The following is a 22,400-nucleotide window of genomic DNA, read 5'->3' on the forward strand; positions in this document are numbered from 1 at the left end:
AGAATCTCTGATTAGCTGGAAGATGCGCACGTAACTGGTCAATATTCACCTGGTGGCAGCCAGCATTTCTCTAAACACTGGCCACCTATTCAGTGCCATCAAGCACAAGGTAGCCACTGCCAGTTAGCTGGTTATCACCGATGTTCAGTGGTGGTACCTAAACAGCACCTGGTTAATTTAGGACAGCTTTTTTTGCTGTCCTTAATTAACCAGATATTTATCTGGGTACTCCCAGCTCCGTCCTGACTGAGACCCGAACCATCTCGGCACTAACCAAATATGCTGATAGTCAGCGGAACTGTCCACTTGAGGGCCATTGAGTATCTGCTCTAGGGCTGGTCAGACTGACTTTTCTCCTGCCTGGTTAAATCACTTTTAATATTGACCCCTACATTTATAATTTATAAACACTAAGCATAGAATCTCTGTTCCTATAGTCAGATTGTAAAGATCACCTTGCTAGCAGTTCCATTGCTTCAATATGAACAACGTTGTTCTGCAGTACATAATATCCTATACTAACACTGTTCTAAAGTGAGTAAGCTTGCACTACTGTAACATTACTGTGCAGTATGTAACAATGCATGTAGTAACGTTATCCTGCACTGTGCAAAAATGCAATGCTGTGACTAACATTAGTGAGTAGCATTAACCTGCAATGTGCAACAATGCAATCCACTGCAGTGAGTATCATTATCCTGCAGTGTGAAAAAAATGCAGTGCTGTGACTAATATTATTCTGTAGTGAGTAACCTTAGTGTGCAACAATGCAGTGCAGTAATATTATCCTGCAGTGTGCAACAATCCAGTGAGGTAATATTATCCTTCAGTGTGCAACAATGCAGTGCAGTAATATTATCCTGCAGTGCGTAAAAATGCAGTGCTGTGACTAACATTATACTACAATGAGTAACATTATCCTGCAGTCTCCTATAATGAAATGAGATTGAAGGGGGGCAGACTCAAGAAAAATGTCAGGAAGTATTTTTTCACAGAGAGAGTGGTGGATGCTTGGAATGCCCTCCCGCGGGAGGTGGTGGAGAGGAAAACGGTAATGGAATTCAAACATGCGTGGGATAAACATAAAGGAATCCTCCTCAGAAGGAAGGGATCCCCAGAAGCTTAGCCAGCGGTGGGAGGCAGGGCTGGTGGTTGGGAAGTGGGGATAGTGCTGGGCAGACTTATACGGTCTGTGCCAGAGCCGGTGGTGGGAGGCGGGGTAGGTGGTTGGGAGGTGGGGATAGTGGTGGGCAGACTTATACAGTCTGTGACCTGAAAAAGACAGGTACAAATCAAGGTAAGGTATACACAAAAAATGACACGTGAGTTTATCTTGTTGGGCAGACTGGGTGGACCGTGCAGGTCTTTTTCTGTCGTCATCTACTATGTTACTATCCAGCTTATAATCGAACGAGAAAAACGCCCAAGTTCCGACCTAAATCGGGAGATGGGCGTTTATCTCACAAAAACGAATAACGCGGTATAATCAAAAGCCGAATTTGGGACGCTTTCAACTGCACTCCGTCGCGGATGCGGACAAAGTGGACGGGGGCGTGTCGAAGGCGTGTCGAAGGCGGAACTGGGGCGTGGTTATCACCCGAACAGAGATGGGCGCCCTTCGCCGATAATGGATGCGTTTGTAGCTAGAATTTAGGGCACTTTTCCTGGACCCTGTTTTTTCACGAATAAGGCCCCAAAAAGTGCCCTAAATGACCAGATTACCCCCAGAGGGAATCGGGGATGACCTCCCCTGACTCCCCCAGTAGTCACTATCCCCCTCCCACCACAAAAAAATGATGTTTCACAACTTTTTATTTTCACCCTCAAATGTCATACCCTCCTCCCAGGCAGCAGTATGCAGGTCCCTGGAGCAGTTGTTAGGGGGTGCAGTGGACGTCAGGCAGGTGGACCCAGGCCCATCCCCCCTACCTGTTACAATTGTGCTGCTTAATGCTTATTAGTCGTCCAACCCCCCCAAACCCACTGTACCCACATGTAGGTGCCCCTCTTCACCCCTTAGGGCTATAGTAATGGTGTAGACTTGTGGGCAGTGGGTTTTGAGGGGGATTTGGGGGGCTCAACACACAAGGGAAGGGTGCTATGCACCTGGGAGCTCTTTTACCTGTTTTTTTGTTTTTGTAAAAGTGCCCCCTAGGGTGCCCGGTTGGTGTCCTGGCATGTGAGGGGGACCAGTGCACTACGAATCCTGGCCCCTCCCACGAATAAATGCCTTGGATTTATTCGTTTTTGAGCTGGGCACTTTCCTTTTCCATTATCGCTGAAAAGCAAAAACGCCCAGCTCACACATTGGCGAATAAAACATGGGCGTCTATTTTTTTCGATAATACGGTTTGGTCCGCCCCTTCACGGACCCGTTCTCGGAGATTAACGCCCATGGAGATAGGCGTTTCTGTTCCATTATGCCCCTCTATGTAATACAGTGCACTGAGTAACATTACCCTATAGTGTGTAAAAATGCAGTGCTATGATTAACATTAAAGTGCAGTGAATAGCATTACCCTAGTGTGTAGCAGTGCAGTGAGTAACATTATACTGCAGTGAGTAGCATTACCCTACAGCATGCAACAATGCAGTGCAATGAGTAACATTATCCTGCAGTGAGTAATAATGACACCTCTTGTACAGGTCGGTTATAGTGGAGAATTCAGCAGGTAGCACCATCAGCAATGAAATGTTGAAGCCAGTGAAGAAACGCAAGAGAAAAGAATACCAGAGTCCCTCAGAGGAGGAGTACGAGTCTGAGCAAATGGTAAAGGTGGGAGAGGAAGGGGGGGGGGGGGGGTAAGAAAAGGTAAAGCAACAAAAGTTAATGGCTTAGGCCTGCAGGAAAGAGGAGTTTGCACTGGTATATATGTGTTATCATGCAATATAAGAATTATTTTTAAAAAAGCGTATCTACTCATTTAATTTACGTTTAATAGAATATAATCCCATGAAAGAGGGAGAATGCTAAAATAGAAGCTAATGTTACCTTCCCAATAACGTATCAGACACAGCTCAGAAAATGCACCTTGAACCTGTCACATTGCTTGCCCGTTTGTCCAGAAATCTAGACAAACGGGCAGATTGGCAAAACCCGCCCAGTTGCCTGGACATGTCCTCAAAAAGATGACATGTACGGGTAAATCTGGACATATGGTAACCCTACCTTTAACCCCTGTGTGGCAGTATCTATCAAGAGCCCAGGCCTATCTGCTAGTCATCTTACCACAGGAAACAGGCAAAAAAAAAAAAAAAATGGAACCGAAGCCTGTCTTCTGCTGGGGGAATCTCTTTCTGAGCCCCAGGGGTGCAAACTCCACGTAGTCAGGTCCCTTCCCCTGGCACCGGATGAATGGATAGCAGCAATATTCAACCTTTTTGTTGTCATAAATTAAACCACATGGCTATACAGATTGTAGCAGAATACCATTAACTAGCCATAGAGTTAAGCTGAACACTCTACCCTCGCTCTGCTTCAGCACTATCCCGATCATTCTGGAGCAGTTCGTAAGAATTTTCTATTGCTGCTGAAAATTCATAGATTCCAGCTGTCACTATCCCCTGGATTCTATATAGTGCAACCGGAGTTGTGCGCACAAATCAGGTCAAATTCTGATTTGCACGTGTAACTTAATTATTTTAACAAGCTAATCAGTGCCGATAATTGCTACTAACTGGCATTGGTTAGAATTTATGCACAGAACTTGCTAAGTGTATTCTGTAAAGTTCTGCATGTAAATTCTAAGGTGAAGAACCGAAAAAGGGGGTGTGGAATGGGCGGGTCACGGGCGTTACTAAAATCTATGTGCGCTGATATAGGATACACCTGCTCCATATCTAACTTAGTTGCAGGCATTCACACCAAGTTTTACGTTTTTTTTGTTACATTTGTACCCCGTGCTTTCCCACTCATGGCAGGCTCAATGTGGCTTACATGGGGCAATGGAGGATTAAATGACTTGCCCAGAGTCACAAGGAGCTGCCTGTGCCTGAAGTGGGAATTGAACTCAGTTCCTCAGGACCAAAGTCCACCACCCTAACCACTAGGTCACTCCTCCACTCCATTAAATTTAGTTGTGTGGAAGGGTGCTAGGCGTATTCTTTAAACCACGCCTAACTTTAGGCATAGTTTATAGAATACACCTAGGTGTATTTTTTTTGGCACCAATTTTTACGGTGCCATATGTAGAATCTGGTCCTATATGGATAAATATAGGGCCCTATACTTTTAAATATTAAACTTTGCTTTGTATGCATATACATGTGTTGGGTAATGAGAGCAATTTCCAAAAGTCATTTACTGAGGTAAATGGGCTAGTTGAAAACTGCCCATCATACCTATAGGATGGTTCTGTGAGTTTATGTGACTGTCAGAATCTATCCTTTTGCTTTGACTGCAGCTGCTCTTTGCCACTATCCAGAAGCTGCCACCTCAGACAGCCACCTAATTTGCTTAATAGTTAATCCAGCCCCAACTTCCTCTCACCTTTATTCTGGTTTTTCACACAGTTCCATGAAACGTTATTCCATCAGCCTCTACCATTTTGTTCCAGCCCTATGATCCTTTCCAATTCCGTTACACTGTCTTACTTTGTAGCTTGTGATATTTCCACATATAAGGACTTTGATGGATGTGTCACTAAGGTAGAATTTCTTTGACTTGGTTTTTCAGTTAAATTGTTCATATGATAGTTACACTGGTATATCAGGGGAAAGGGGTACTTACCGTGTGCATATCTTAAATACAACATCCTGAGAACTTTTTATGCCACAGGAGGAGAAGCAGGAAGACAGACAGACCACTGGAGGTGATGCTACCGTAAGCAACACAGAGAGTGAGGAGTGGAGCATGAGTCAGCACGGTGAGGAAAGTCGAGAGGGGGCTGGGCCAGGGCGCAAGATGGTTGGATCAGTGATGTAGCCATGGGTGGAATTAGGCCCACTCAAAATTTAAGAAGCTTTCCTTTGGTTGGTGGAGATCCCCCAATCCCTGCCACCTGAAGACCTCCTCCAGTAGCAACCAAAATGTTTTTCCACCTTGGCCACTGCTGATCCTGCCCCCCACCAACCTCACCCTCCTCACGTGCATGCTCAGTTTTTGCGCAAAAACTGAGTATGTGCGGGAGGGAGGGTCAGTGCTGGCACCACCCATGCACTGTCCCTGTGTCACCCTCTTGCAAATATGCGCTCACAGGATAGTGCTTAAGTGTCATATTAGCTTCTATGCACATAAATGCAATTAAGTTCCAGTAATCTGAACATTACACAGGTGATAGGTATAAATGTGATAATCTAGGTTATAGAATTGCCTTTTATGAGCCCTGTTTACTAAGCATTAAGAACATAAGAGTAAGTACATAAGTACATCAGTAATGCCATACTGGGAAAAGACCAAAGGTCCATCGAGCCCAGCATCCTGTCCCCGACAGCAGTCAATCCAGGTCAAGGGCACCTGGCAAGCTACCTAAACGTACAAACATTTTATACATGTTATTCCCGAAATTGTAGCCATACTAGGTCAGACCAGTGGTCCATCTAGCCCAGTATCCTGTTTTCCAAACAGTTACAGTGGCCAAGCCAGGTCACAAGTACCTGGCAGAAACCCAATTAACAGCAACATTCCATGCTACCAATCCCCATGTCTGTCTATGGAATTTTCCTCCAGGAATTTGTTCAAACCTTTTTTTTAAACCAGATACGTTAACCCCTGTTACCACATCCTCCGGCAGAGAGTTCCAGAGCTTAACTATTCGTTGAGTGAAAAAATATTTCCTCCTATTTGTTTTTAAAGTATTTCCATGTAACTTCCTCGAGTGTCCCCTAGTCTTTGTACTTTTGGAATGAGTAAAAAAATCGATTTACTTCTACTTGTTCTACACCACTCAGGATTTTATAGACCTCCATCATATCTCCCATCATCCATCTCTTTTTCAAGCTGAAAAGCCCTAACCTCTTTAGCCTTTCCTCATACGAGAGGAGTTGCATCCCCTTTATTATTTTAGTCACTTCTCTTTGAACCTTTTCTAATTCCGCCATACCTTTTTTGAGATACGACAACCAGAACTGAACACATGGTGCAGTCTCACTATGGAGTGATACAAAGGCATTATAGTATTTTCGGTTTTATTCACCATTCCTTTCCTAATAATTCCTAGCATTCTGTTTTTTTTTGGCTGACCCCACATACTGAGCAGAAGATTTCAGCATATTATCTACAATGAGACCTAGATCTTTTTCTTGAGTGCTGACCCCCAAGGTAGACCTTAGCATCAGGTAACTATGATTCAGATTATTTGTTCCAATGTGCATCACCTTGCATTTGTCCACACAAAATTTCATCTGCCATTCGGATACCCAGTCTTCCAATTTCCTAAGGTCTTCTTGCAATATTTTTATTTTTCTTTTGTTACATTTGTATCCCACATTTTCCCACCTATTTGCAGGCTCAATGTGGCTTACATAGTACCTAGAGGCGATCGCCAGTACTGGTATGAACAAATACAGAGTGAGGTTGTGGTAAAGTAAAGGTCATGTGTGACAGACACATTGGGGAACCATAAGGAGGAAGAGTTAAGCTATGGCCAATACAAGTTTTGGTTTTGTTGTGTTGCAGGGTTAAGGCATTTAAGTTGGATCATTAGGGTATGCCTTTTTGAACAGGTTGGTTTTTGGTAGTTTCCAGAAGTTTAGGTGGTCATATGTTGTTTTCACTGCGCTTGATAATGCATTCCATAGTTGCGTGCTTATATAGGAGAAGCTGAATGAGTAGGTTGATTTGTATTTGAGTCCTTTGCAGCTTGGGTGGTGGAGATTTAGGTATGTTCATGATGATCTTGATGTGTTTCTGGTTGGTAGGTCTATGAGGTCTGTCATGTATCCCGGGGTTTCGCCGTAGATGATTTTATGAACCAGGGAGCAGATTTTGAATGCAATACGTTCTTTGATTGGGAGCCAGTGCAGTTTTTCTTGTAGAGGTTTTGCGCTTTCAGATCTCATTTTTCCAAATATGAGCCTGGCTGCTGTGTTTTGAGCAGTTTGGAGTTTCTTTATGATTTGTTCTTTGCATCCCGCATAGATTCCATTGCAGTAGTCAAGGTGACTCAGTACCATAGATTGTACCAAGTTGCAAAATATTTCCCTCGGGGGAAAGAAGGTTTCACTCGTTCGATTTTCCACATTGAGTGGAACATTTTCTTTGTTGTTGTAGCTTTCGCTTGGCTCTCTAGTGTGAGGTTTCGGTCGATTGTGACTCCGAGAATTTTCAGGCTGGCTAATATAGGAAGGGTGCAAACTGGGGTGGTTATGTTGGTGGGTTTATATGTGTTATATTGGGATGAGAGGATGAGACAGTGTGTTTTTTCTGTGTTAAGTTTTAGTTGAAATGCATTCGCCCATGAGTTCATGATGTTTAAGCTGAGTTTGATTTCTTTGGTGATTTCTGTTAGATCATTTTTGTAAGGGATGTATATTGTGACATTGTTTGCATATATGAACAGGTTAAGGCCTTGATTGGATAAGGACTTGGCTAATGGGGTCATCATTAGGTTAAAAAGGAGCGGTGATAGTGGTGATCTTTGAGGTACTCCACAGTCTGTTTTCCATGGTGATGATATGTTCGAATTTGATTTCACTTGATATGTTCTAGTAGTCAGGAAACCCTTGATCCAGCTAAGTACACTTCCACCAATCCCGAAGTATTCTAGGATGCTTAGTAGTATATTAATGTTTACCATGTCGAATGCACTAGCAGGGCCGTGCCAAGGGTCTCTGGCACCCCCCTGCAGACTATCAGTTGGCGCCCCCCCCCCCCCTCCCGGTGAAAATGATCGCTCACCACTTACCACACTGACAGGAATTGTCAGCAATATTCTTAGAAACAAATTGCTATACATTGCAAAATAAGATAGCAGATGTAAATTCTCAAAGTGGACATATTCCAAACGCTAAAATGAAAATAAAATGATTTTTTTCTACCTTTGTTGTCTGGTGACTTTCTTTTTCTGATCATGCTGGCCCAGTATCTGATTCTGCGGCTATCTGTCCTCTTAACTCCGTTTCCAGGGCTTCCTTTTCATTTATTTCTTTCCTTTCCTCCTTTCTTCTTCATTTCTGGTCCTCAGCTTCTGCCTATTTTCTTCATCCATGTGCAATTTTTCTCCTCTTTTCCTTTTCCCTCATTTCATCTCCTTCATCTCTCTTCCCTCCCCTTTATGTCCAGCAGTTTCTCTCTCCCTGAGCCCTGCCCTGCAATCCATATCCATCCATGCCCATCTGTCCCCTGCCCCCTCCATTCATCCCTATCCAGCAATTCCCTTCTCTCCCTGAGCCCTACCCTCCCATCAATCCATGCCCATCTGTCCCTTGCCCCCTCCATTCATCCCTGACCCTATCCAGCAAATCCTCTCTCTCCCTTCCATGAACCCTGCCCTTGCATGCTCCTCTCTCTCCCCTGCTCTCCGGCAACTATTCCCTTTTTTTTTTTTTTTCTTTTAATTTTACCTCCGTGACCACCCGGCAGCGCAGCGTCAGTGCAGGAGGCGGCGCTCCCGACGTGTCTAGCCTTCCCCTTCGCTCATGTTCCGCCTTCTTCTGACGTCAAGGAAATGACGTCAGAAGAAGGCGGAACATGAGCGAAGGGGAAGGCTAGACCGGGAGCGCCGCCTCCTGCACTGATGCTGCGCTGCCGGACGGAGGTAAAATTAAAAGTATTAAAAAAAGAAAAAGGGATTTGCTGCAGGAGAGAAGATAGCGTGGGCAGTTGGCCAATGGGAGTGGGAGGGCGAGGAGGTAAGCATGGTGCGGCGGCGCCCCCCAAATGACGGCGCCCCCCTGCCACGCTTACCTTGCTTACCGTATTGGCACGGCCCTGTGCACTAGATATGTCGAATTGTAGAAGTACGATTTTGCCTATTTCAATTTCTTGTTTGAATTTGGCTAAGAGAGTGATTAGTACTGTTTCGGTGCTCTGGCTGGAGCGAAATCCTGATTGTGATTCATGTAGTATTGTGAATTTGTTTATGTAGTCGGTAAGTTGTTTAGTTACCATGCTTTCCATCAGTTTGGCTAAGACTGGGATTGATGCTACTGGGCGGTAGTTGGTGATATCATCTCTTTTTTTCTTGGTGTCTTTTGGTTTTGGGGTGAGTAGGATGTTGCCGTTTTCCTTGGGGAAGAGACCATGCTGAAGCATGTAGTTTAAGTGGGATGTGAGGTCTGCTATGAAGCGGTGGGGTGCGGATTTTAATAGGTAGCTGGGGCAGGCATCCAATTTACAGTGAGTCTTGGTTGACTCTTTCAGCGGTGAGGGGTCGAAGCTTGTCCAGAGTCTGTCCGCTGGGTATTCATGAAGGATTGAGTCCATACACTTGAAGAAGTTTTCGATGTTGGTGGTGATCTGAGGTAGCGTGCTGCGTAGGTTTACAATTTTTTCATTGAAGTATTTGGCAAGTTTGTCTGCAGATGGGGTATCTGTGTTGGTTATGGTGACCAAGGTGATGTCTAGTAGTTTGTTCACGAGTTGGTATAATTTTTTCGTGTCTTTGTAAGGCCCTATTTTGGTTTTGTAGTATAACCTTTTGGCTTGTCTTCTTGCATATTTGTATTTTTTTTTAGTTTGTTTCCATGCGTTGAGTGTTTGTGCATATTTTATTTTTTTCCATGCTCGTTCAAGTTTCCTGGATTGTGTTTTTAGAGTTTTCAGTTCTTCGTTGTACCATGGTATCGAGTTATGCCTGCTTGAGTTTCTTGTTTGTAAGGGTGCTATTTGGTCTAATATGTTTTTGCATCTTTTATCCCAATCTGGGAGATGGTATGTAGAGTCCGTTTGTGCTATCCATTCATTATTGTAGATCTGTGGCCAGAATGTTTCCGAGTCTATTTGGCCTCTCGTGCTGTAGTTTGTGTGTTCTTGTATACGGTGTGAACCCTTTTTCCACCAGAGTAGGGATAGGTTTAGTTTGTAGTAGTCTGTCCATGGTATGTTTGTCCATTTGATATCTGATATTATTAGGTTCTGGTCTGTGGACAGTTTGTGTGAGATAAAGTCGAGTGTGTGCCCTTTGACATGGGTTGCTTGAATGTGTGGCCATTTAAGGTCCCATAAATGGAGGAAATCCTTGCATTTGCATGTGTTGGTAGAGTTTGGGTCTTCTAGGTGAAGGTTGATGTCTCCCAGTACTAGTATATTGGGGTTGGCTTCACAGGAGTTTGATATGAAGTCCATGAAGTGTGATTGGCATTCGTTCCAATTACCTGGTGGTCTATAAAACAAGACACAGTTTAAGTGGTCAAGCAGTCTGCACATGTTTTAACAGCATTGAATAGTTTAGTATCATCTGCAAATTTAATCACCTCACTCGTTCTGATTTCCATATCATTTATAAATATGTTAAATAGCACCAGTCTCAATACAGATCCCTGTGGCACCCTCCTCAATTGAGAGAAATGACCATTTAATCCTACCCTCAGTTTTCTGTCCAATAACCAATTCCTAATCCACACCAGAACCTTGCCTCCTATCCCATTTTCTCAGGAGTCTCTCATGAGGAATTTTATCAAAAACTTTCTGAAAATCTAGATACACTACATCAACAGGTTCACCTTTATCCACATGTTTATTCATGCCTTCAAAGAAATGAAGCAAATTGGTGAGGCAAGATTTCCCTCGGCTGAACCCATGCTGACTCTGTCCCATTAAACCATGTTTGTTTACTTGTTCTGTAATTTATTCTTTATAATAGTTTACACTATTTTGCCCAGCATGACATCAGGCTTACCGATCTATAATTTCTAGGATCACCCTTAGAACCCTTTAAAAAAATCGGCGTCACATTGGCCACCCTCCAGTCTTCAGGTACTACAGACGATTTTAATGACAGGTTACATATTACTAACAGCAGATCAGCAATTTCATGCTTGAGTTCTTTGAGTACCCTTGGATGTATGCCATCTGGTCCAGGTGATTTACTACTGGTACAGGCAGATCTCTTATATCTTCTTCCATAATGACTGAAGCAGTGAATTCATTCAGTTTCTTCACTATGATGTTGTCCTCCCTGAGTGCCCCTTTTGCTCCTTTGTGATCTAATGGTCCCAAGGATTCCCTCACATGCTTTCTGCTTCTGATGTACCTGATGTATCTTTAATAAATTGCCCCCCTACATTTTCTTAACACCATAAGAATAGCCATGCTGGGTTGTCCATCTGGCCCAGTATCCTGCTTTCAACAGTGGAAAATCCTAGGTCCCAAGTACCTGGCACAATCCCAAACAACAGCAAGTCTCGTGCCACCAAACCCATGGGCTGATGCTCAGAACCAAACGTGGGCCGTAGCTGCGATTAGCGCTGAACTAGCACCCGCATTAGTGAGCACAGAATGCTCAGAAGCTCTAGTGCCGGGCACATTCACATACGAGCTGAGCTTACGGCAAAACTCTTCTGCACATGCGCTAAGCACATTCCCTCCTTGCTTTTGCTTTTATAGTGTGCATATAATTTGAATATCATTTCCTTTGAGCATTGGCGAGCTAGGTTTCTGCGCTGTTCCAGCGGTATGATTTCTGTGCTGTTGGCTTACCGCAGGTGTTCTGAGCATCGGCCTGCTAGGGACAAGTAGTGGCGTTCCCCATGTTCATCTTTCCTCCAGGAACTTATGTGCACCAAAAGCGCCACCACACAACCTCAAGTAGTGTCTTTATAGTAATAAGAGCAACAGCTCAACCTCTGATTGTAAATTGTCTCCTTAAACTTTGCCCCTAAGCTCCCTTTCCTGAAGTCCTGTGTAGCACAAGGATTGTTTTAAAGGCTTCTCACCTTCATTAAGGGCTGTGTGTTCCCTCCTGAAACTGTGAAAAGCCCCCTGAGCTATCCATGAAGCACTGATAAAGTTTAACAAAGTTCAAGGCATTCAAAAATCTTTAACTAAACTCCCAGAGGAAAAAAAAATTAACTAAGACCACAACACACAAACATTAACGATGTTTAACTAAAGGCTCAGAGGAAAAATAATAATTATATAGAGAGGAATTCTCCATGGACAAGCAGGATGAGTCATCCAAGGGCACCATGGACACATTAGTTCTCAAGTCTTTTGTAGGCCCTTCTGAGCATGTTCAGGCCACCTCAACCACTTTCCCCACTCGCTTCCTCTGTGTTGTCTTCTATCTGCCATTTGGATGCCCAGTTTTCCAATTTCCTAAGGTTTTCCTGCAATTTTTCACAGTCCGTATGTGTTTTAACAACCCTGAATATTTTTGTGTCATCTGCAAATTTATTCACTTCACTTGTCTTTCCAATTTCCAGATCATTTATAAATATGTTAAATAGTACCGGTCCCAGTACAGACCCCCTGTGGAACTCCACTATTCACCCTCCTCCATTGAGAGAAATGGTCTGCCCTCTGTTTTCTGTCCAGTAGCCAATTCCTAATCCACAGTAGAACATTGCCTCCTATCCCATGACACTTAGACCTACCAGGTGCATCAACGGTTGCCCTTCAGCAGTTGCTTAGCTGCACAGCATGAGACACCTAGGTCCTGATACCTCAGTAGGTTCCAGGAGTTCATGGTGGCTCCGTCTTATTGTAGTTTACACTACATACTAGTCGTCTTGCACTAACCGTATCACCAGGAGCCTAGCACACTATGGCACATGCCACCCCACCGCATGAGACCCCCCTATAACTGCCTCTTTCTGAAGGTCAGCCTTGCCACTTTTACATAGCTTCATCCTAGCACAGCATACTTGGCAGACTATGAAAGGTGAACACACAGTCCACTAAATGATGCCCATTCACAGCCCTCAGCTTGGGAGTCACCCATGTGTGGCTGACTCATCCTGCTTGTCCATGGAGGATGTGAGATTACGTACCTTTAATGGAAGTTCTCTGTAGACAGCAGGATAAGTCAGCTACACAAACCTACCCGCCTCCCCTCTTGGATGAACCTGCCTATAGCTGGGAACAAACTGGAGAGGAAACGGATGGGGATAGTCTGCAAAAGCCTTTCAGAGCTTTAGGAGAGCTAACCTGTCTACGAGCCCTCGAATGACGTCACCCACATGTGAATGACTTATCCTACTGTCCATGGAGAATCCTCGTTACAGATAAGTGACCGCACTAAACTCACCAAATACTTACCTGTTCAAATATACAATCAAAGGTAGCCCTTAAACGACCCTTTTGCAGCTCTCTGTGATTGTGGAGGGGAGGAGGAGGATGGGGGGGGGGGGGGAGGAGTTAGAAGTCGAGAGACAGCATGAGGCAGATGTGTGTCATTATGCTAGTCTACAGATCTCATTTTGTGCCAGGTGAAAGAGGAGGAAGATTAGTCCTGTATTTCTCAGAATAGGTGCTTATTTATGTCCTTAAGCTGCTTTATAAGCTGATTTGTGTCCATTTTAGGCCCCGGTGAGGAGAAAGTGGAAGGCTGGACCTGGATATCCTATCTTGAGGAGCAGAAGTCTATTGCTGCCCCTCTAAAGCTTTTCCGGGAAGTGAGTATGGCATTTAACATCATTCTCTTTTTGTCAGAGGCAGGATCCCTGAGGCCCTCCTGTGAGGTCTTTTCTCCTTCCCACACCACCAGGTTCTGCCCCTCCATCTTGATTTTAACCTCCCCCCCCCTTAAATGCAGTTGTGTCAAGTCACTCAATTTATGACGCCCATTGAAATCTGATTGCTTCTTTTGATATCTAAAAGAAAGGAAGCAGAGCTGCAAGTCCCACAATGTACTATGGTATGGACATTCCGGGCAGAAGAGGCTCCTGTCCAGTTAAACCCCACTGAGCTGGCCAGCCACAGATATTCAGCAGCACTTAACCGGGTAGTGCCGCTGAATATCACCGCTATATGGCCATTACCTAACCAACTAGGTTAGAGGCATTCCGGGGACAGAGTTTGGGTGGAGCTACAATTTAGGTGGTTATTGGCGATATTTGGTTTTCTAACCAGCTAAGGGCCCCTTTTACTAAGCGGTTGTAAGCCCAACGTGGGCTTACCGCTCACTAAACAGGAAGTACCGCTGGGCTACCGCAACAGCCTGGTGGTACTCCTCACCCCTAGTGCGCCGTCAATATAATTTTGTAGCGCCAGAGTGTACCCGCCGGTAATCACTGCCCGGTTAGCGTGGGAGCCCCTACCGCCACCTCAATGGCAAATTATGATTTGCCAAGAGATTGGATTACATTACATGACCGAGGTCTAACCCCCACCGTGTGTTGTTTTGTATTTTTGAAGTACCAATCCGTTACCCTGAACAAGAACAACTTCAAACTGGGGATGAAACTGGAGGGCATCGATCCACAACACCCTTCAATGTATTTTGTTTTAACTGTGGCAGAGGTGAGTCAACTTCTTCTGTATTCCTGGTGGCAGCGAAGAAGGGAAACTGAGTATGAATAGGGGTAAACAGATCAGACAAATAGGCTGGAACACCTGTAATACTAGCTGTAAATAATAATGTCTTAAATTGGATCCTAAATGCCACTGGTAGCCAATGAAAGTTCTTCAGAATCAGAGTGCTATGATCATACCTACCTGTATTCTGCTTGAGCTCTAATTTATGGACCAAGGCACGGCTAAAACCATAATACAAAGGGCTGCAATAGTTAACACTGCTCAGAATCAAAGCAAATGTCAAGATTCTCAGGTCATGCAGGGAAAAATAAGGCTGCACTGAACACAATTGTTGAATCACAAAGTAAGAAGTTTTAACTACTGTAGAAATCTGCGGCGTGAAGGTCAATGAATCAAACTTTACATCCAGAATGGTAACACAGTCAGTAAGGGGATAGGAACATCGAGTTTGTGTGGTTGTACATCTGGACGCAGTGAACATCTAGCAACCCATGTCACCTTAGATTTAGACTGATTAAGTTTCTTGCCGTGCTGAACCAACCAGAAAGCAACCTGTCAGGTTCTCAGGTTCAGAGCCCGCGGGGCCGGGCTCTGGAGCAAACGTGAGCCCTTGGGCTGCTGACGAGGAGCGACAGCAGCAGGCAAAACCCACCAACCAACACTGGGTAAGCACACCGGCAGGGACTGCAGGCACTGCCCAGCGAACCGGAACATATGGACTGGAATCCCCCGGACTGGAGGACACAGGACTGGAACACACACCGGACCGGAACACACTGGACTGGAGCACACCAGACTGGAACACCCTGGACTGGTCCCCCGGACTGGAGGACACAGGACCGGAACACGGGACTGGAGCACACTGGACTGGTCCAACAGCTTCACCTGTACTTAGCTACTAAGCCCCCCAGAAGTTGAGCTCCTGGGTTCGAGTAGCCGACAGGACTTACTGGATACCGGATGACATAGGGACCAGGACTGGAAACAGAAGTGCTCCTAAACCTAAACTGATCTACTTGCTCCCAAGCCCTAAACCAGCAGGAGTGTTCCTAACAGTAAACTGACAAACGGACTTCCTAAGCCCTATACTAAACAGGAGCTCCTAAGCCCTGCTCAAGAAAGGGACTTCCTAAGCCCTAAACTAACAGAGCAGGGAACTAAACACAAAGCTAACACAGGTGCTACTAAGCACCAAGCTACAAGCAGAGCTTTACACTAATAAGCTAAACACAGAACTAACCAGCTACCTAAGCACTGCTCTAGCAAGCTAAATACAACTAACAAGGTGCTTCCTAAGCACTACTCTGGCAAGCAAGCAGAAGAGCTCCTAGCACTAAAAGGGAAGACAGGGGAGCCACAAGGAGGGAAGCTAACACATAAGCCAAAAGTGCTTCTAAAGCACCAAACACCAACAGCAAAGACTGCAATGCTCCCAATAGCACAATCCCAGAAGTACTTCTAACAGCAAACTCTGCAGTGTTCCTAACAACACCAAACCCTGAAGTACTTCTATCAGCAACAGAGCTTCCAAAGCTCTACACATAGCAATGCTTCCAAAACCAAGAGGGAAAAGCAGGGGGACCAAACACACAAACACCAGTGCACACTGCACTAACACTAACCTGGACCTTAGCAAAAGCAAGCAGGGAAACTAGACACAACGTCAGAAGTGCACACTGCACCACCCTACCTACAGCAAACACCACTGTTGCAAAAGGCCCTGAAGGAAACAACACCACTTCCTTATCAAGGCCCTCCCTGATGATGTCACACTCCCTAGACCTAGGCAAAAGCACACTGACCCAGAGAGGCCCAACCCACACCAATGCAAAACCGTGAAACACTTGAAGCCAGTACACCCAAAGAGAGGTATAGCAACTCAGGCAACACACAGCTGTAGTAAAGTGAAACAATTAACCCCATGCTGCTGGAAGCTGCCAGCACAGAGAGACAGAGCCAGCTCAGAAAGGAAAGAGAAAAGAAACAGAAGCCAGCTAAGAAGCTGACCCCCAGGAAAGAGGTAAGTTTGAGAGGGGTTCAGACCCCAATCATAACACAACCAAGTCAAGGGCTTTGTTCAAATCTGTAAGATCAGGGGTTAAGGTGGCAATGCAAAACAAATCTGAACATCTACAAAAATATAACAGTTCAAACCAAATTTATGTATCAACGTGGTAAGGGTGACAAAGATATTAAAGAGGGTGGGAGCCAATATCATACCCTGAGGAACCCCAAACAGCAGTGAGTAAAGAGAAGACCTAGAAGATGAGGTCCAGACAGAGAACCAATGCAGGACAATATCTTTTATACCCAGAGAATGTAGACAACACAAGAGCATCTTAGGGTCAACCAAATCAAAATGCACTAAAGTTCAAAGAATTAAATGCCGTTTTATGTTGCTTGATAACCCATCGCAGATCCTAATGAAGATGCAGTAAAAGTGTCTCTGTAGAGTGGCCTGTCCTGAAACTGGATTGTTAGAGATGAAGAACAATAAGAGTGATACTAACTGAGAATGGACAACCCTTTCAAGAAGTTTAGATGGAAAAGGCAAATTAGAAATGGGATGATAATTAAGTGGCTGGAGCTGATCTAGATTAGAACCCTTTAGAATTGGTCTCACTACTGCATGTCTCCAATTAGAGGGAAGATTGGATAAGCTAGTGTTGATAATAGAACATAGAAAAGGAAGAAGACCTGAAGATTCATCTTTAGTGCAGTAGGAAATTGATCAGCTGGAGTGCATTATATCTATGTTACTTGAATGCTCTAATGCATGCTTATTTCGTGTATCATTAGTATTATGCTAACATTTTTTATACTGTTTCATGATAGTTCTATTATTAGGTTTCAGTTTACTGTTTTCAAGTTTACGTCACATTGTATTTTTGTTTATCTTGGTTACATAAGTACATAAGTATTGCCATACTGGGAAAGACCAAAGGTCCATCAAGCCCAGCATCCTGTTTCCAACAGTGGCCAATCCAGGTCACAAATACTCGGCAAGATCCCCAAAATGTACAAAACATTTTATACTGCTTATCTCAGAAATAGTGGATTTTCCCCAAGTTCATTTAATAATGGTCTATGGACTTTTCCTTTAGGAAGCCATCCAAACCTTTTTTAAACTCCGCTAAGCTCACCGCCTTTACCACATTCTCTGGCAACGAATTCCAGAGTTTAATTACATGTTGAGTGAAGAAAACTTTCTCTGATTCGTTTTAAATTTACTACATTGTAGCTTCATCGCATGCCCCCTAGTCCTAGTATTTTTGGAAAGCGTGAACAGACGCTTCACATCTACCCGTTCAACTCCACTCATTATTTTATAGACCTCTATCATATCTCCCCTCAGCCGCCTTTTCTCCAAGCTGAAGAGCCCTAGCCGCTTTAGCCTTTCCTCATAGGGAAGTCGTCCCATCCCCTTTATCATTTTCGTCGCCCCTCTGCATCTTTTCTAATTCCACTATATCTTTTTTGAGATGCGGTGACCAGAATTGAACACAATATTCGAGGTGCAGTCGCACCATGGAGCGATACAGAGGCATTATAACATCCTCATTTTTGTTTTCCATTCCTTTCCTAATAATACCTAACATTCTATTTGCTTTCTTAGCCGCAGCAGCACACTGAGCAGAAGGTTTCAACATATCATCAACGACGACACCTAGATTCCTTTCTTGGTCCGTGACTCCTAAGGTGGAACCTTGCATGACGTAGCTATAATTCGGGTTCCTCTTTCCCACATGCATCACTTTGTACTTGCTCACATTAAACGTCATCTGCCATTTAGAAGCCCAGTCTCGTAAGGTCCTCTTGTAATTTTTACAATCCTCCCGCGATTTAATGACTTTGAGTAACTTTGTGTCATCAGCAAATTTAATTACCTCACTAGGTACTCCCATCTCTAGATCATTTATAAATATGTTAAAAATGATCTGGACCCCCTCATAGATCATTTTTAACCCCACTGGTAATCCCAGCACAGACCCCTGGGGAACCCCACTAACTACTCTTCTCCATTGAGAATACTGACCATTTAACCCTACTCTCTGTTTTCTATCTTTTAACCAGTTTGTAATCCACAATAGAACACTACCTCCTATCCCATGACTCTCCAATTTCCTCTGGAGTCTTTCATGAGGTACTTTGTCAAATGCCTTCTGAAAATCCAGATACACAATATCAACCGGCTCCCCTTTATTTTACTATTGTTATGTTGTTAACAAAATTATAAGTTTTATGTTAAACTGTACACCACCTTGGGTGAATCTCTTCATAAAGGTGGTTAATAAATCTCAATAAATAAATAAATAAATATTGACACAGTAGAAATTTTTTTTCTTGACAGTATGAGATGTGACAGGAATAAAAGATGACCAAGCATGGGCCGTATTTCATGGCAGGCTCAAATTTAGGATGGGGGGAGGTGGAGCCTCATGGGGTTCAAGAGAAGGGCATTCATACTCAGAGATGCCAATAAGTGGTTAAAGAAAGCTTAAAATCTAATACTTTCAAATGAAAGGTTGTGACAAGTTGGTTTGCAAATAATGGAACATTACTAGAAGATGGTACACTAGAGTCTTGAGTAATGGATGAAAAAATCTTGATTAATTTTCCTAGGCTGGGAAGTAGAACCCGTAATCAGTCTGGAGTAAAATGCATCTTAGGCTCACAGAGGGCTTTGCAGTAAAATCATTGACACCAATAAGAAGAATAAGTAATCAAAGTGGTAAGCTTACTCCAGTATCTTTCCAGATGATGTAATTGATTAGGCTCAAGTATACATATTTTATAGCACATTCATATTGCTATGAATCTGAGTGCTGTATATCTCAGTGGGGGAAGGGAAGACATCTTAAAGTTGAATCTAGCATGTAAAATGTTGTTGGTTAGTGATATTGTTGGTTTAATAATGAATGAGACTGTTGGGCAGTCTTTTAGCTGCCATCATTTACTAGTATTATGTTCATCCCACACCATCCCTCCTGGAACCTTATAAAATTGGATATCAATGAACCTGATTATTAAAGGGGGTTGGGCACCATATTAAGTTTAAATGACATCACTGAATATATGAGTAATCAGTGACTGTTCATACATATAACTTAGGCCTGCTTTTTCAGTGGCTTAAACACAGAAAGACTGAATTCTGCAGCTCTACATATAACTCTAGTGCTGACCCCGAACCACCCCAAGCTCCACCTCTTGGTTGTATAACCTACAAAAGCTCAGTGTGTGTATAACCTTATTTGTATAACGAGGGCAAATTAAAAAAAAAAAGACTTATGTGGTTGGAATTGGTATCAATTACATTTTTTTTAAATATTAAGTCCCATAATTTTAAGTATTAAACTTTGAGGCCTTGTACTAAACTGTATTATGCAGTTTGCACTTGAATTGGCATACATTGTTAATGCCATGGCCAAGGTAACAGCTACCATACTGGCACAACACTTATTTTTTTTTTATTTTTGTTACATTTGTACCCCACACTTTCCCACTCATGGCAGGCTCAATGCGGCAATGGAGGGTTAAGTGACTTGCCCAGAGTCACAAGGAGCTGCCTGTGCCTGAAGTGGGAATCACACTCAGTTCTTCAGTTCCCCAGGACCAAAGTCCACCACCCTAACCACTAGGCCACTCCTCCACTGTTGCTACTATTTGGGATTCTACATGGAATGTTGCTATTCCACTAGCAACATTCCATGTAGAAGTCGGCCCTTGCAGATCACCAATGTGGCCACGCAGGCTTCTGCTTCTGTGAGTCTGACGTCCTGCACGTATGTGCAGGACGTCAGACTTACAGAAACAGAAGCCTGCGCAGCCTTCTACATGGAATGTTGCTAGTGGAATAGCTTGTATACACAAACCAGGACTTAAAAGCCACCTACTTCAAAAAAGTGCTTTAACCAACAGTTGTTTCACCAGTATTTCACCAATATTCCACCAATATAATATGTAATTTTATGTGTAGAGTACCCTCAGATATAAACCACTGTAATTGCAGTCAATAATGCTGCTAAAACGTGGCATAGCACCTCTTTCATTAGGTAACTCTCACTCTGTTTTTTGGGAGAGAGCAATCTCTGCTCACATTTTTTTATGCTTCCCAATCACCACAGTGCTATAAATCATTTATTTCTTTTAAAATATATACTAGGTGAAAAAACTGTGCACTTATCTCGTGAGTTCTTGCCTCCCTGGCAGAACTATGTTGCCTTGCTGACACAATAAGCCTTGATCTGTGGATTGTGCGAGACAGAATGAAAGAGGAAGAAGTGATTTATGCAGCCTTAACCCTTTGTCCCTGAGGAAAGTGATTTGAAACCCCGCGGAGTCGGGCGGTTCCAGGGGAAGGCAATTGCTTATTGTGTCAGCAAGGCAACATAGTTCTGCCAGGGAGGCAAGAACTCACGAGATAAGTGCACAGTTTTTTCACCTAGTATATATTTTAAAAGAAATAAATGATTTTATAGCACTGTGGTGATTGGGAAGCATAAAAAAATGTGAGCAGAGATTGCTCTCTCCCAAAAAACAGAGTGAGAGTTACCTAATGAAAGAGGTGCTATGCCACGTTTTAGCAGCATTATTGACTGCAGTTACAGTGGTTTATATCTGAGGGTACTCTACACATAAAAATTACATATTATATTGGTGAAATACTGGTGAAACAACTGTTGGTTAAAGCACTTTTTTGAAGTAGGTGGCTTTTAAGTCCTGGTTTGTGTATACAAGCAGTTGAATGTTACCAGAGACATTGATATTGTGAATTCGTTTTCTGCTAGTGGAATAGCAACATTCCATGTAGAATCTCCAATAGTATCTATTTTATTTTTGTTACATTTGTACCCTGCACTTTCCCACTCATGGCAGGCTCAATGCGGCTTACTTGGGGCAATGGAGGGTTAAGTGACTTGCCCAGAGTCACAAGGAGCTGCCTGTGCCTGAAGTGGGAATCACACTCAGTTCTTCAGTTCCCCAGGACCAAAGTCCACCACCCTAACGACTAGGCCACTCCTCCACTGTTGCTACTATTTGGGATTCTACATGGAATGTTGCTATTCCACTAGCAACATTCCATGTAGAAGTCGGCCCTTGCAGATCACCAATGTGGCCACGCAGGCTTCTGCTTCTGTGAGTCTGACGTCCTGCACGTATGTGCAGGACGTCAGACTTACAGAAACAGAAGCCTGCGCAGCCTTCTACATGGAATGTTGCTAGTGGAATAGCTTGTATACACAAACCAGGACTTAAAAGCCACCTACTTCAAAAAAGTGCTTTAACCAACAGTTGTTTCACCAGTATTTCACCAATATTCCACCAATATAATATGTAATTTTTATGTGTAGAGTACCCTCAGATATAAACCACTGTAATTGCAGTCAATAATGCTGCTAAAACGTGGCATAGCACCTCTTTCATTAGGTAACTCTCACTCTGTTTTTTGGGAGAGAGCAATCTCTGCTCACATTTTTTTATGCTTCCCAATCACCACAGTGCTATAAAATCATTTATTTCTTTTAAAATATATACTAGGTGAAAAAACTGTGCACTTATCTCGTGAGTTCTTGCCTCCCTGGCAGAACTATGTTGCCTTGCTGACACAATAAGCCTTGATCTGTGGATTGTGCGAGACAGAATGAAAGAGGAAGAAGTGATTTATGCAGCCTTAACCCTTTGTCCCTGAGGAAAGTGATTTGAAACCCCGCGGAGTCGGGCGGTTCCAGGGGAAGGCAATTGCTTATTGTGTCAGCAAGGCAACATAGTTCTGCCAGGGAGGCAAGAACTCACGAGATAAGTGCACAGTTTTTTCACCTAGTATATATTTTAAAAGAAATAAATGATTTTATAGCACTGTGGTGATTGGGAAGCATAAAAAAATGTGAGCAGAGATTGCTCTCTCCCAAAAAACAGAGTGAGAGTTACCTAATGAAAGAGGTGCTATGCCACGTTTTAGCAGCATTATTGACTGCAGTTACAGTGGTTTATATCTGAGGGTACTCTACACATAAAAATTACATATTATATTGGTGAAATACTG

The 22,400-nt window shown here is 43.5% G+C and overlaps 1 protein-coding gene across 1 annotated transcript in view; it reads left to right on the top strand.

Moving 5' to 3' along the window:
• L3MBTL1 (L3MBTL histone methyl-lysine binding protein 1) overlaps positions 1–22,400 on the top strand; it is an 84,363-nt gene that overhangs the window by 20,243 nt on the left and 41,720 nt on the right. Inside the window, 4 exon segments of the mRNA XM_030212521.1 lie at positions 2,647–2,770; positions 4,778–4,874; positions 13,403–13,494; positions 14,237–14,341. Of these exon segments, the coding sequence (XP_030068381.1) occupies positions 2,647–2,770; positions 4,778–4,874; positions 13,403–13,494; positions 14,237–14,341 (418 nt within the window).

Source organism: Microcaecilia unicolor, chromosome 8, assembly GCF_901765095.1.
Source record: "Microcaecilia unicolor chromosome 8, aMicUni1.1, whole genome shotgun sequence".
In the NCBI taxonomy this organism is placed as follows: Eukaryota; Metazoa; Chordata; class Amphibia; order Gymnophiona; family Siphonopidae; genus Microcaecilia; species Microcaecilia unicolor.